The sequence below is a fragment of the Anabrus simplex genome, chromosome 1 (genome assembly GCF_040414725.1).
Source record: "Anabrus simplex isolate iqAnaSimp1 chromosome 1, ASM4041472v1, whole genome shotgun sequence".
Lineage (NCBI taxonomy): Eukaryota > Metazoa > Arthropoda > Insecta > Orthoptera > Tettigoniidae > Anabrus > Anabrus simplex.
The window spans coordinates 1,172,178,352-1,172,194,560 of NC_090265.1; the positions used below are offsets into that span (position 1 = coordinate 1,172,178,352).

General features: G+C 40.0%; 1 protein-coding gene across 1 annotated transcript in view; it reads right to left on the minus strand.

Annotated features, from left to right (window-relative positions):
* LOC136858399 (nose resistant to fluoxetine protein 6-like) overlaps positions 1–16,209 on the minus strand; it is a 176,963-nt gene that overhangs the window by 13,667 nt on the left and 147,087 nt on the right. The window contains exons 9-12 of the mRNA XM_067137917.2: positions 14,312–14,391; positions 13,398–13,493; positions 8,947–9,076; positions 6,559–6,733 (exon numbers count right to left, since the gene is read on the minus strand). Of these exons, the coding sequence (XP_066994018.2) occupies positions 6,559–6,733; positions 8,947–9,076; positions 13,398–13,493; positions 14,312–14,391 (481 nt within the window). The remainder of the gene's footprint in view (positions 1–6,558; positions 6,734–8,946; positions 9,077–13,397; positions 13,494–14,311; positions 14,392–16,209) is intronic.

A 16,209-nucleotide genomic window follows, 5' to 3' on the forward strand; every position in this document is an offset into this window, starting at 1 on the left:
GAAATTTCTGAAATGGAAGTTTTGTAAAGTTCATTAAACATGTTAATTTTAAAGGTAACGCATGTTTATGTTAAGAGAAAAAATAGGTATTTGCCTAAAATCCGCTGTCTAGTAATTTATTATCATCCTCTGAATTGACATACAGGAAACTCTCGATTCAACAGATAATGATAATAGTTAAAACATTAATAATTGAACGGAAATGAACCAGAATACGATTTTAGAAGTTCTGAAACCTCTGACTTCCGTAGAACTTTGAAGAAGCCTGGTGATATTTACAGTGCGAACGACACTTAACAATGGCTATACATTGACGAAGATGACCCAAGCTACTAAATTCTAAGGCAGAAAGGCGATTGATGTTAATGCTGTATGGGATGATCAGAAAACTGCTGCTGATGATAAAGACGAAACGGTTTCAGCTAGTCCGAAACTATCGGTGGTTGGAGAGGCGCCTCATCAGGTCCAGAGGTAGCTGCTTCTTATGAACATTTTCAGCCATTTTATCAATAATATTATCAAGAAACAGTACACAAGTGGAAAGCAACAAAAGCCTGATGTCCTTTTCATTGCCGAATACATTTTAAAACGTATCTTATTCTTAAAATTCATGATTCATTCGTTTTTCAATTTTACCGTCAACTCTTAGCCCATAACAGTCCATTAAATAGAGAGTGTAATGTAGGGCCTATAGCTGTTAACTAGCTAGATAGGGGACTAGCGAAAAATATCTAAACTTGGATCCAGTATCCGAAACTCTGGTAGTTGTAGTATAGTCGTAATAGTATTTCACCGTCACCTTCCTATATTTTATATGGAATCTGCGGCCAGGGGTTTAAAACCTGATGTCCTCATCATGTTGAACATCCAATCTGAAATCGTCAAAACTCGAATGTGGGACATTCAGGTTATAATAATAATAATAATAATAATAATAATAATAATAATAATAATAATAATAATAATAATAATAATAATAATAATAATAATGAAGTGCCGGAATCGTGCTCTGAAAATGTTTTCTTCAACCTGCTAACAGATCTACATGTTTCTTGAATTTTAGCTCTTTCATGTGCTAGGATTCGGTCTCACTGCCTGTCGCAGAGGAAACAAACGACTAATACACTACGTAACACAGATGGTCATATTCAGACAATATTGCATTTTTGTGAAGACAGGTATATACTGTAGGATACTGATTAGCCGAGGTGGTTTTACTGGAAGATGTTGTTGGCGAATATTGGTTTAAGAGGTAGTACAATTGGTAACTGGAAGGACATGAGAGCGATTCCTTGTCACGCAATCGGGGAATTTAAAAACAAAACTTCAGCTTCCTCGAGGTTCACTAAACTGTTACCAGAACTAAATAGAGTACCTGGTCAATTCCTATTGCTTTGCAGGCAAAGGTGATCGGCTATATAGAGTTAAACACTTTTGTTTCAATTACAAGGGAGGGGGTTTCGGCTCAAACACGAATTTCATATCCAAAATTTGTAGACAAGCCCATTTTTCGTCTATGTAAAGCTGCCAAAAGTATTCGTATACGTAATGTGCGGTTTTTCGGTTGTAGCACTGTTGAATCATAAAAGTCGATCTAGCGCCTGACCTTTTGGGCTATGCAAGAAGCAAAAAATGTCAAATGCTCTACGACTTTCAATAGAAATCTCAAAAAGGAGCACATAATTTCTCGTGAATATTTAACTTACTTTACCACATCCACAGTCATCACAGAACAAGACATTCGTTAATATGAGAACCGGGTTTTAGGGATAGTGAACCAGGAAATTGTGAATCTCATGCAGTCACAGTGTATTTGGAACTGCGACCAAAATGGATTCAATACGAACTAACATGCAGGTTTATACTGTTCAGAAAAGGAGAAAAATCAAGAGCTGCATTAGTTCAATCGACATACTATGTTACCAATAGTTAATACTTTCAATGAGTGGTCAGCTATTAAAATAGCTATATGATCTACCTTCAAAGGAAAAGGTTTTGTCCAAAAATAAGAAATTACAGTATATTGATGGAAACATTCTCCCAAATAATATATAAGTTAGAACAAGTGGTAAAATATCTGACGGTTTAAGAATACTTTTCACATGCGTACCTATGTCTCATGGCTGGGGTCCATCTGAATTTTAGCATTTTGAAGCAAGCGTCAAAAATTGTGTGATGGAAGCGTAACCCTAGCAACAATGCAGGCTGTGATGCAAGGTATGGATGGCCAGCAAATGTTACCTAGCAACCGTGCAGTCTTAGGCTGGTGGCCATCTAAAACTAACAGCCGTTCATAGATGGCCATGTCCGAGAGACATATTTACGATCAATAAAGGATAAATGGTTTTTTTCTCTAACCTTATGTCCACAAATCTAGAAGGTAATCAAAAGTTTATAGGCTACTGCTGAGTGATCCATGGAGTGTTTACAAGGACACAAATAAATTAATCACTGCAAGGTAAGGACATACAATGTATGATCGGTCTTACCTAAAACAACCAAATGTATCGAGCCTCTGGATGTATATTTCTAAAGGCGATACAAAATATTAATGCTAAAGTGATACCGGGTTACATAAAAACTCTTGGTGATAATCCCGAACTTAAATTGGGAAATGGAATGTGTGTAATGAAAATACCCTTTATTGTTGTTGTTGTTTGGGTCCTCAGTCCATAGACTGGTTTGATGAACCCCTCCATGTCATCCTATCCTGTGCTAACCTTTCTATTTCTAGGTAACTACCACATCTTACATCTACTCGAATCTGTTCGTCATATTCATAGCCTGGCCTACTCCTGACATTCTTACCACCTACACTTCCCTCAAAAATCATCTGAACAAGTACTGGGTGTCTTAAGATGTGTCCTATAATTCTATCTCTTCTCCTGATCAAATTTCGCCAGATCGTTCTCCTCTCTCCAATTCGATTCAGTACTTCTTCATCCGTAATTCGATCCATCCGTATCACTTTCAGCATACTTCCGTATCACCAAATTTCAAAATCTTCTGTTCTCTTTCTTTCTGAGCTAATTATCGTCCATGCTTCACTTCCATACAGTGCCACGCTTCAGAAAAAAATATTCAAGGACATATTTTTAATTCCTATATCAATGTTCGAAATGAGCAAATTTTTTCTTAAGAAGGGCCTTCCTCGCTTGTGCTAGCCTGCATTTTATGTCCATCTTACATCTGCCATATTTTTTTCTTTACTACCCAAGTAACAATATTAACCTAATTCCTTTAAGACTTAATTTCCACTTGTTCATAACCAGCTGTCTGCTCCAATACGCTTTAGTTTTCGTGGAGATAATCTGTGGCATTTTATTTTTCATCAATGAAGTGATTCAGAAGATGATTTAAATGTTGCTTTTAGGTGCTGTGCTTATTGCTCTGTTCCATGCCTTTCCATTCATTGTATAGAGAATCTCCATGTACATTTACACGCTCGTAGATCGCAACAGTGGTGCCACCCCGCACTCCCAAAGATTTACATCTCCGAAAACCGTAACTGTAGTTAGCTAGACGTGCAAACTAATAGAATTAATAAAGGTTTACGCATTTACCTAACTAACAGCTCACTCCACGCTGCCATTTCTGCTTCTCTTTACAACTGGGTTGAATTAAATCTGAAGAAATAAATATGAACCCGATGAACCATGTTACATTCCGTGTAAAATGAATAGTGGGTCCGAAATAGCCCCCCCCCCAAGACATTCTCTATGACTGTAGTAAATAAGAAAAGAAGGGATAGCTCAATGTAATATGATTAGAGACTCGACCTTGTAGACAGTTTGTCTACATATTTTATTCACAAGTGTAAGATTACATTTTTGAAGAACATCAACCAAACGAAGTGCTACGCAGATGAATGCTTTTACGATCTCAGTAACTGTTGAAGGTAAGTCTCTGTACAAATTTTTAACCGAGAGTTCTTGTTCGAGCTGAAATTATTCCCTTCTTAGTGCCAAGTTTGTTAATAATGTTAGTAGAAGTTTGCAACATGGGAAAGGAGGGGGAGGGGTGGGGGGGGGGGTGACTCTGGAGCAGGCAGAACTGTTGAGATATTTCATTACCAATATAAATCGCCGTTCCTATTTGGAGCACACATTTTATTCACAAGTGTACATTTTTTAGGAACATCAACCAAACGAAGCGCTACGCAGATGAACGCTTTTACGATGTCAGTCACCATAGAAGGTAAGTCTCTGTACAAATTTTTAACTGAGAAGACTTTATCTTCGCCTTCTTCAGGGTCCTTCTTGGCCTGCATGAAGATGATTTACTTTTTTGATATCTGCAATTGTATATATTTATTGGATCCATTTAAAGAAGACAATAATTTTTAGTTTAAAGTAAGCGTTTGATCGAAGTGACTTCCAGTTTTACGACTGGGAAGAGATTGCCATTTCTAGAATCCCATATGCATCGGCCAGGATTCGAATAGTGGCCGCCTTCAAGAGATGCCCAATGACAATATCACTGAATTATATTGGCCCTACTGACCCGTAGTACATACAACGGTAACTATTTGCTTTTTGTTTATGAAAAAGAGTATACACCTAAAACATGAATTTATGTTATTATTATTATTATTATTATTATTATTATTATTATTATTATTTTCTCGATTTTACATCCTACTACATTAATAATTTTTACGGTTTTCGGAGACGCCGAGGTACTGGAATTTCGTCCAACAGGAAAGTTATTTCACGTGCTAATAAATCATCGACACGAGGCTGGCACATTTTAGCATCCTCAAATACCACTGGACTGAGTCGGGATCGAACCCGCTAACTTAGGCTCGTAAGGCCAGCGTTTTTCCGTTTGAGTACTCAGTCTCGCATGCCTTGAAGTAATAATTAATTAATTGAATGCTATTTTCTCCCTGTCAAGGATGGCCAGCAACTGGAGAAGGAAGGGTATACATATGTTATAATCTTTACTAATATATCTAATTTATGAAGTTATTTTTCTAATTCGAAATACTAAAGGTATTCTAAACAACACAATGTTACAAAATAATATTACACACATATATATTCCATAATTACCTCCTGAACTAAATTATTTTTCTTCACACTAACACATCGAAAGTTTTCGGCGACGGAAGATCGGAAAGGGTTAGGATTGGGAAGTTAGCGGCTGTACAAATGGGAAACCACGGAAAACAATTTTCACAGCTGCCGACGGTGGAATTCGAACCAACTATCTCCCGAATGCAAGCTCACAGCTGCGCGATCCTAACCGCACGGCCAACTCGGTCGGTGGACATACTTTAATAATTAATCAATTTAATTTCGTCAGAGAGTCTAGGATGCTTTCTCATGCATATCCTCACTACATGCAGCGTGTCTGGTATCTGTTTTCACCTATTTCGATTTCCCTTTCCACATTCCTCTGTTATTACATAGGTTCACTGTTCTCCCCGGCTTCTTTCATTCTTCATTTCAATTAGTACAAAACATCCAGCAAATGTCTTCGTAGCTCAAACTCAAGTGAATATAATAGTTTTTAGTGTTCATGTTTTTACGTTCTACTAACTACTCTTGTCCGCCTCTGCAGTGTAGTATTTAGTGTGATTAGCTGCCACCCCCGGAGGCCCGGGTTCGATTCCCGGCTCTGCCACGAAATTTTGAAAAGTGGTACGAGGGCTGGAACGGGGTCCACTCAGCCTCGGGAGGTCAACTGAGTAGAGGTGGGCTCGATTCACACCTCAGCTATCCTAGGTTTTCCGTGGTTTCCCGCTTCTCCTCCAGGCAAATGCCGGGATGGTACCTAACTTAAGACCACGGCCCTTCCTTCCGTCTTCCTTCTCTATCCCTTCCAATCTTCCCATCCCCCCCAAGGCCCCTGTTCAGCATAGCAGGCGAGGCTGTCTGGGAGAGCTACTGGTCCTCCTCCCCAGTTTTATCCCCCGACCCAGAGTATGAAGCTCCAGGACACTGCCCTTGAGGCGGTAGAGGTGGGATCCCTCGCTGAGTCCGAGGGAGAAATCGACTCTGGAGGGTAAACAGATAAAGAAGAAGATTAACTACGTTTAACGGTTTTTGGATACGCCAAGGTGTCGAAATTTTGTCCCGCAGGAGTTCATTTACGATGACGCATTTGAGCTCCTTCAAATACTCTACGGGACTGAGCTATCACCTTGGACCCAGAGAGTCAGCGCTCTAGCACTCAGCCTCTGAACCCGGCAAATGTTTTCCAGTCCTGTTGCAAGGACTCTTGGGTGTAACAATAAGTGCACATTCTACAGTTCTTTGGCTTAACGTACATAATTATAGAGTATCTTAACCGAGATCGATAGCTGCAGTCGCTTAAGTGCGGCCAGTATCCAGTATTCGGGAGATAGTGGGTTCGAACCCCACTGTCGGCAGCCCTGAAGATGGATTGCCGTGGTTTCCCATTTTCACACCAGGCAAATGCTGGGGCTGTACCTTAGTTAAGGCCACGGCCGCTTCCTTCGCAGTCTTAGCCCTTTCCTTTCCCATCGTCGCCATAAGACCTGTGTGTGTCGGTGCGACGTAAAGCTAATAGCAAAAAAAAAAAGTATCTTACCTCCATATCCTGTAGAACAAGCCACTACTACCCAGGCTAGCACAAGCGCCCACATGGAGTGACTGAGGGAGGAGTAGGCTGCACCGGCCAAAGGATGTAGTTTCACTTTGTGTAGCGCGTACACAAGGAAGAGTGCACAAACAGTGGACAGGAGCCATCCCAGCAGCACCACCAGCTGTTGGTTGAAAGAAACACCGCTATTACTTGGCGTTGAAAAATACGTAGAATAGCACAGTAAAGAACGGAAATAAATACAAGCATTTGAAAGAGACATTTGTGTTGTTGTTGCTAAAACGATTGAATTATGGGAAGTATCACATGTCTGTAATAGTAATTTTGAAGACCGTGAAAGACTGAGCTGAACGTACTGATACATCCATGTGCTGATTGTATTTTCCCGACCTTTCTGTAGTAATCATCACAGACCGATACTGGCTAAGTTCCGTACTTTTCACTCATCACTAGGGCCCGGATTCATATGCACTAAAAACTTCAAAAATATGCTTGCACATATACACTAAAAATGCTGAAAATATGCACGAAAATATGCACTAAAATTAAAACAAAATACACTTGCCAAACGCATTATTTAATTTTAACTCAGTGTTAAATTGATAAACGTATTTCATTGCTTGCCAAATGATGCATAGCAGTGAGTCATGAAGAGTTTTTCAATGTTTTCAGGGGTCAGTGACTTTCTGTTGTCGGGCAAAATGAATGTATATGTTGAAAATGATCGTTCTCCGTCGACGGACGTAACTAGACAATATTTTTACACTGGTACTGACTGCTTAGAACATTCTTCTGACAAAGACTGCCTGATTCTACTTCTGCAGTTGCTTATGGATTGAATGTCTGAAAGAAGGAAATAGCTGTTGGGAAAAGGGTCATTATCCGCATGTGACACTGAAAGCACTTTCCTTGATTAGGGAAGGCTTCTCGTATTGCCAAGGGATGTACAACATACACAGATTTCATTAAATGTTTCAATTCGTTCAGAAATCTTAGATAATCCATCACAAGAGAAAAAAATATCTAATTATGCACTAAGGTTCAAAATATGCACTTGCATATGCGCATATGCATTTTTAAAATATCCGGGCCCTACTCATCACACAGTGATAGGCAGAGACCCAACACGACCTCCTGCTGCATGGCCTCCCCATTGTGCCGACTTCATTCCACTTGATATTTTTGTCCGGGCGTGCTTGATTAGCCTGTTGTATGAAACTCAAATCGAATTGAAGGAAGAGCTTGTCGCTTGGGTGCTTTCAGCCTCTCGCTCTGTGTAGTTTTTGAATGTGTATGACAGGTTGTTGTGGAGTTCGTATTGCAGCTCGAGGTCGCAGTTCTGAACAGGATTTGAAATGGATTACAGTTAAACTAAAATGTAATAGTTTCATTCTCCAAAAGTACCTTACTTATCAGTTCCCGACCTATGAAACCTTTATTTTGGTCTCTTTTATCATACTTAGAAGTTTCAGTATTGAATTTTGTTACACTGGGTACCTATTTTTGCCGGCCCTGTAGTGTAGGGATAGCGTGCCTGCTTCTTACCCTGAGTTCCCGGGTTCGGTTCCCACCCAGGCCAGGAACTTTTACCTGGATCTGAGGGCTGGTTCGAGGTCCACTCAGCTTATGTGATTACAATTGAGGAGCTATCTGGCGGTGAGATAGCTAGCCCGGTCTAGACAGCCAAGAATAACGGCCGAGAGAATTCGTCGTGCTGACCACATGACACCTCATAATCCGCAGGCCTTCGGGTTGAGCAGCGATCGCTTGGTAGGCCAAGGCCCTTCAGGGCTGTAGTACCATGGGGAAGAAAAGAAGGAAGGGTACCTATTTTTATACATCGCTACACTTCGGAATCATTTTATTACTGCAGATAAACAACAGCATGTTTAGTAGTGGAAAAGAATTATCGCGTGATGACCGACTTCAGAGCTCAAGTTATTATATTAATGAAATGAAATGAAATGTATTGCTTTTAGTGCCGGGATATCCCAGAACGGGTTCGGCTCGCCAGGTGCAGGTCTTTCTATTTGACTCCCGTAGGCGACCTGCGCGTCGTGATGAGAATGGAATGATGATGAAGACAACACATACACCCAGCCCCCGTGCCATTGGAATTAACCAAATAAGGTTAAAATCCCCGACCCGGCAAGAAATCGAACCCGGGACCCTCTGAACCGAAAGCCAGAACGCTGACCGTTCGGCCAACGAGTCGGACATTATATTAATTATTCAAACTGGGCACAAAGAAATAGTTTGTTGATAGGCATGCAAGCCAGTGTTTTTCTGAAATAACATGGAGGAGAAATGTCTTAACAGGATCTTCTTAATGTATTCATTAAATGCATTGCGAATGTAAAGTAATATTTTACAGACCTTGTGCATTTCGATCTTGCAGTCCTTCTTGTACAGCAGCCATCCTACACACATACCAATGAGGTAAGGCCCAAGGCGAGTCCATGGTTTATCATAGATGTTGTCGAACAGCGCCAGGGGGTCGTCAAATCTGGAAACATGATCATTCATTGATCAATTTACTGCACTGATTAAGAAAAATTTCTTTTTTGCCATGGAATAGACTTGCTGTTGTGAGAAGAAGACGGACAGATAGACATTCATCATAGGAAAATTGTTCGAGATGTGAGTATCACATTCGTGCACAAAAGTGGATAATTTAGTTTTTCATTTGAATTGAACCATGAAAATCAAATTCTTCGATTCCGACACTTCCGACAACAGACTGGGACAGCACGATCACAGGAAGATATTTGGAAACTTTCACCCCTACACGTGGAATGGGTATATTATTCGAACTGGGCACATGGCATGGTGATAGACATAATGTTAATGATACTGACTCTTAATTTTGAAAAGCTCCCCTACTAAATTAATGTTCGGTTTCCGACCTGGCAGTATAAAGGAGGTTTTGAAGTTTAGAGTCTGGAGTTTCTTGAGCTCCAGTGCAGGAGGTGAAGGTGAAACGTTCACTATCACGTCGCAATCAATCGTTATTCCCAAGAAAAATGTTGGTCATCTTAGTGCGCACGCACAGATGGATCGTTAAGCCTATAGAGATAGCGCAGCGAACGAGTCCCGTGCTCAACAGCACGCGAACTGCCTCTTCGTGAACATAAGGCAGTAGCGATCAGTGAGACATCAAGCGGACAGTGTACGTCAACATGGGTAGATGTAAGGACGTGACAGAGTGTCAAAAAGGGGCAGTCGTGATTGACCGTGCCAATGGCCATACGGTGCGTGAAGATGCTGGATTTGTTGGTGTTTCGCAGCGGAGTCTACAAGCAGTGATGTGGTGTACTACGCGTGGGCACGAAACACGACGTCAGAATTATGGTTGGAAGAAGATCCTGACTGAGAGGGACCGGAGACGCGTTTCAGGGCTTGTGATTCAAAATCGCTTCCAAACCCGACAGGAATTGCTGCAGTCAGTGAATGAAGGTCCATTCCAACCTATTAGCGAGAGAACATTGCGACGGAAACTGCATGCAGGGAACATTTGGAGTCGGTCATCTCGCAAGATGACATTATTCACAGAGCTGTGCGTCTTCAATGGGCTAGAAATCATCGAACGTGGACAGTAGCGGACTGGCGAAACGTAATGTGGTCTGACGAATCACGTTTTTGCCTGTATTCCAATGACACACGTCGTCGAGTGCGCCGAAGGCCAAATGAAGCATTTCATCTTGGATGTGTGCAAGGTCAACTTCAAGCCGGAGGTGGGTCTCTGATGTTTTGGGGGTGTTTTTTATTTCATGGATTGGGCGCACTCACCACTAACATGAATCAGCATGTTTATTTAAACATCTGAATGATGAGCATGCTATTGATACCCCGACTTTCCAAGATGACAGCAGCAAAGTTCATAAGGCTGGATGCATATGTGACCGGTTTTATGAACACTCCCCCACCCCATTACAACTCGACTGGTCTGCTAAATCACCATAATTGAAGTCCATTGGCAATCTGTGGGACATGTTGGAACAGCGGATAAAACCCCGACATCAGCATTCCCGCAATTTGGTGGAATTGCGCGATCAAATCCTCAGCGAGTGGCTTAACCTGGATGCGAAGTGCCTGCACAACCTCGTGGACTCACTTCCAAACCGAATACAGACGATTATTAAGACCAGAGGTGGAGTTACACGCTATTAAATGACGCTTATAATAATTTCTCCAACAGTAAATACTTTTTTGCCTTATAAAGGTAAAACATTGACTGCTATCGAAGACGAACTTCCAGTTCAGGGGCTATAGTTAGACAACCACGGTTCGGAAATAAGTATCCTGGAACAAGTAGCGATTATTCAATTATAATCTTCTCCCTGTAAATGAATATTAGTAGGGGCTGCCTGGCCGAGGCGGTAAAGGCGTGCTCGGTTCGCCCGGAAGGACGTGGGTTCGAATCCCCGTCAGGAAGTGGTAAAATTTAAGAAACGAAGTTCACTCAACCTACACCAAAAATGAGTACCAGGTTAATTCCTGGGGGCAAAGGTGGCTGGACGTAGAGCTAACCACTCTACCCCATCAAGTGCCGAGGTTACGGATAGTGGAAGTCTTTACCTTCCACCTCTCCAAGGGCCTTCATGGTCTGTACGGAGATGACTTTGCTTTGTAAATGAATATTAGTGTTTCAGGATATCACTTGTCTTTCAATGTTTAAGGTAAGGTTTACAACACTGAAAGCAAGCCATAGACCGAAAGTCGTGGCTTAAATATCTCTCCTAACACACTGCAATTTCCGATTCGGAAAAACCGCTTTATATACGTACGCAGAGAAACTATTGCTACATAATGAATGGTCTGCATTATTTCAAGTATTTGAAATATTCTTCCAGGAGTTGTACCTAAACATTGGTTTCTGAAAATCATGTGACAATTTTTCAGCTGTCTTGTGTGTGTTCGATTTTGCTCCGTTAAAATATACAACCACTGTAAAGCAGGTTCGCTTTTCATTCACACCCATCTCTATGATCTATGAGATTGTTACATACATATATACATGCATACATACATACATACATACGAGGTGTGTTCAAAAAAAGACCGAACTGTGGCTAGACAAACTTTATTATGTAGCTTACATCATTTCACAGACTGTCCCCTTCAAAATAGTCCCCTGCACTATCAACAGCATGTTGCCAACGTTTCTTCCACTTTTGGAATGCTTCCTGGAATGCACTTTCTTTGATGGCGCGAAGTTGCCTCGTCGCATTCTCATTGATCTCTTCAATGTCTTGGAAACGATGTCCTTTCAAGGTGGTTTTCAATTTGGGGAATAAGAAAAAGTTTGCTGGAGCCAAGTCGGGAGAATAGGGCGGATGGGGCACAACAGGAATTTGGTGTTTTGCCAGATAACTGCGGACCGAGAGAGAGGCATGTGCTGGCGCATTGTCATGGTGCAACATCCAGGATTTGTTTTCCCACAGTTCAGGCCTCTTCCTGCGCACAGCATCTCTCAAATGCGTTAAAACATTCTGGTACAGTTCTTTGTTCACTGTCTGGCCTCGGGGTACAAACTCGTGATGGACAATGCTTTTCACCACCCACTGTGATGATTGCCTTTTGGTTTCGACATCGTAACCGTACACAAACGTCTCATCTCCAGTGTTTCCACAAACGTTTTCCCAACTTTGAAGCAGAACTTCACGCACACGCGCTGTTCCTCAAGAATTCGACGAACATGTGACACACGCAATCACTTCAGAGGCTCTAACTCAACTGATAATGCAGGCAATGGAATGCGGAAAGCAGCGGTCTGTTGTCAGAAGTTGCCGCTAGGCGCCGCCACAGTCACAACTCGCTCAATGTTGCGGTTTGCGCGCAATTTACAAAGTTCGGTCTTTTTTGAACACACCTCGTACATACATACATACATACATACATACATACATACATACATACATACATACAAGATCTCTGTGTGGATCAGTGGTAAAGTGTCAGCCTCCAGATCCCAATATCGTGGTTTCAAAAAGCGGTAGGCCTACAGGTAGTGGGGTTTTTCAAGGACAGAAAAAAGACTATTCAACACTCTGTGTCGTACGATGTCGGTATGTAAAAAGTTTTGGATAAAATATTTAGAGTTTACTCAACAAAATTAAAACTGAGCCATATGGTAGACAGTCCTAACAAAGATCCGGTTTACTTTGCCATGTAATAAACGCACATGAAACCAAAATGGTATTGAATGAAAATGCCTGCATACGGTAGCCGTGGCTGTAACGTGGCCTTACCATGCGGTTAGGGTCGCGCAGCTGAGACCCTGTATTCGAGGGATAGTGGGTTCAAACCCCACTGTCAGCAGACCTGAAGATTTTTTCCGTGGTTTCCCATTTTCACACCAGACAAATGCTGGAGCTGTACTTTAAATAAGGCCACGGCTGCTATCTTCCCATTTTCTAGCCCGTTCCCATCGTCCCGTCGCCGAAAACCTTCGATGGGTTAGTGTGACGTTAAACCAGTATCGATAGTAAAAGGAGTAGTAATAATAATAATATGTGCGGAACAGATCTGGAACCTCAAGAAGATACTGCAACACCGCCATTCGAACCGCACAGTTTTCACTGTCGTAGACTTCAAATAAGCCTACGACTCGATTTGCTTAGAATGACAGTGATGTAAGTTAAGGTCATCCTATTGTACGAATAGAAGAATAATACCAGATTCAACTGGGGTCCCGAGGTCGTCACTGCATGCTCACAAAGTGTGAGGCTGTCTGACAGAGCAGTAGTAAAGTTGTGAGTAAGAAAAAGAAGAAGAAGAAAAGCATAATCAAAATACATTCCTGATTCGGAGTACGGTTACCTTACCCTGGCATGTGGTTGTGTTGGTACGCCACAATAGCTGTCCCACTCCACGACGAGGCAAGAAAGATTCCCAGGAGAACAGCAGCAAAGCGGAAATGACTGTGAACACAGAACACGATTACTATGTTACGATCATCACGTTAACCAAGGAAGAGAATTCTGATTTCAGTACCCTTTTGAAATCATACTAATAAAATATACCTTATTACAGTTGAATCGGAGAAAGCGTTACAGGGCAAAGCTCTTGACTGCCATACCGATTTTGACCATCTAATTGTTTCATAAACTAATATAAATAAAACACACGCCTGTGGTAACTTTTTAATAACAAATGAAGTATATAAAAGTACACAGAAAGTACATAAACCAAACGCTTTATATTAATTTATATGTTATGTAATGTAAGTAACTCAATTCCACAGGCCAAGACAGATCAGCGCTTTGTAGTGAACCGGTCGACTACACTCTACCAAGCCATAAATTACATAAGCAAATTCTGATCAGCCCAATGAAACGAAAGTCTTATTTGTAAATACATTATTCAAACAAGATATCAACAACTCCAATTAGCCTTGTTCGCACAAACGCTCTCAGATAAGTCTTTATTAGTTCAAAATTAGACAGAAGTCTTTTGTAAATGCATATTCATTATTAAGTTCTTATTCACCCTAAATAAAAGAACTTGTTTATAATTGTATATGAAATACCAGTCACACATGTTCCAAATTTCTAAGTTCTCATAACTTTCGATGAAGCGAATTATATTTGCAGAGATGAGAAAGCTATATTCCCTTTGAACACGAATGAAATTCAGGTGCCTGCTAATCTCGCGAGGTTTTAACTCCATGAGCAATCGAGTAGCCGCACATTTTCCAGGTTCATTACCAAACCGGACGAGTGCAGGGTGCAGGAATTACCTTGTAGCCAGTATGAGTAACATCGCCCCCAGCACGTAGAACTGAGTGTCGTCAGCCAGATACCAACTCCACAGCATACACTGAAACACACAAGTACAGTCATCTGTGGGAAGTATTGCATGATGTGTAACTTCATCTGGAGCACAAAATATAAATAGTGATGGAGTAGGAAAATTCTCATAAGTATCATAGTGCCTCTCGGACACTATATAAGAATTATATCATTAGAGAAATTTTGGTTAATACCGTCTAATAAAAGTCAAGATATTGATGTGAAATTATATTTAATATTCATTAACAAAATATTAATGGAATATTTGTTAATTTAGGGCCTATTTACAGCTATTATCGTGAATCTTTTTAAGTTATATAAAAATTCACGATTTTTCTCATTAATTTTTGTACGATTTCGCGAAAAGTAAACACATTTTCGAGCTATTTCGTGAAATAGAATTTTCCACGTCACTTGAATTTCGCTTTAACATTTTTAAATTAGTCCTAAAAGGTTTCATTCGTTTATTTTGTGAATTATTTATTTAAAAGGTATATAAAGAGCATTGAGTATCATTCACTATTCTTTTATTACAGTCCTAATCATATTCAATTATCGTATGTGAACCATTCAGTTAAGGGATTTACTAGAATATTAAAACTAACAGGCATTTCTGTCGAATTTGGAAATCCTTATTCTGTCTTCCATTTCTCTTCACACACATAATATTTAAATACAATTTTCTGCTCTTTATTTCCGTTACATTCGCTGCATTTTCACACTTATTGCAGAATACCTACATGTTTCGCTTTAAACTGACCTGATCGCTTTATTTACTGTAATCCTTAACCAGAATCACATGATTCGTAAAGATATCTCAAAATCGCATCGATTCTTTGTCGCGTTTATTGTTAAAAGCGAAAAATCATGCCACTAGTGAAATACTTGATTATTATTTGATAATTTGATTCAGTCCTTCGCAGCTGTCTTCTAGAATATTGATGAAACAATCTGTATTTTCTATTATATAAGTGTGTATGTATGTAGCTCTGTCTTAAGATTTGCGTTATTGTGGTATCTGTAGTACTGTATGTTGTAGTTAAACTAATCATGTATTTCCAAGGAATTAGAGCAGCAAAACCCAAGGTTAGGCCTACATAAAGGAATTTCTTATTTACATTTTTCCTGTGCAAATTAGTTTATAACATTACCTCTACTTTAGTCTTTTGTATCTAGATTGTAAGTAGTGAATTTATTTATAAAATTATTATTATTATTATTATTATTATTATTATTATTATTATTATTATTATTATTATTATTATTATTATTATTATTATTATTATTGTTACGGAGATATCCGTAGAACAGAAAGAGGTGAAAGAAGGTGCTTGGTGGATAACTACGATATCAAAAATTGAATTAAAACTTTAAATAAAGGTTATATTTCTTTTAGAATCTCAAACTTAACAAACTTTTCACTTAGTGAAATAATCAAGTGACAGGTACAAATAGCAATCTTGAAACAATAATTGGAAAACCCAAGATTAGGGAATTTACAAATTTGGGGCTTCAAGCCCTTAGTTTGCAGATTCTGAGATACCGTTCCAGTTTACAAAATTTTGCAAAATCTCAATGTTTAGACAAGAATCAGAATATTCCAGATTAAGAGCACTTTGCTCCAACAACTTTACCGCCTTCCAGAGAAGCACCTCAATATGCAGTTGAATTTAGAAAACACAGAAAAGAGCTTACATGTTCTCCAACTTCAACTAATCTCTTACAGCTCGCCTAGGCCAAACTTACACAACCCCTTACAATCTGTGGCCTCTCTAGGCACAATTTACAATTGAAAAAAGTTAGTACACAGAGGTATCTAGTACCCAACCTACTGGGCCTTAGTGGA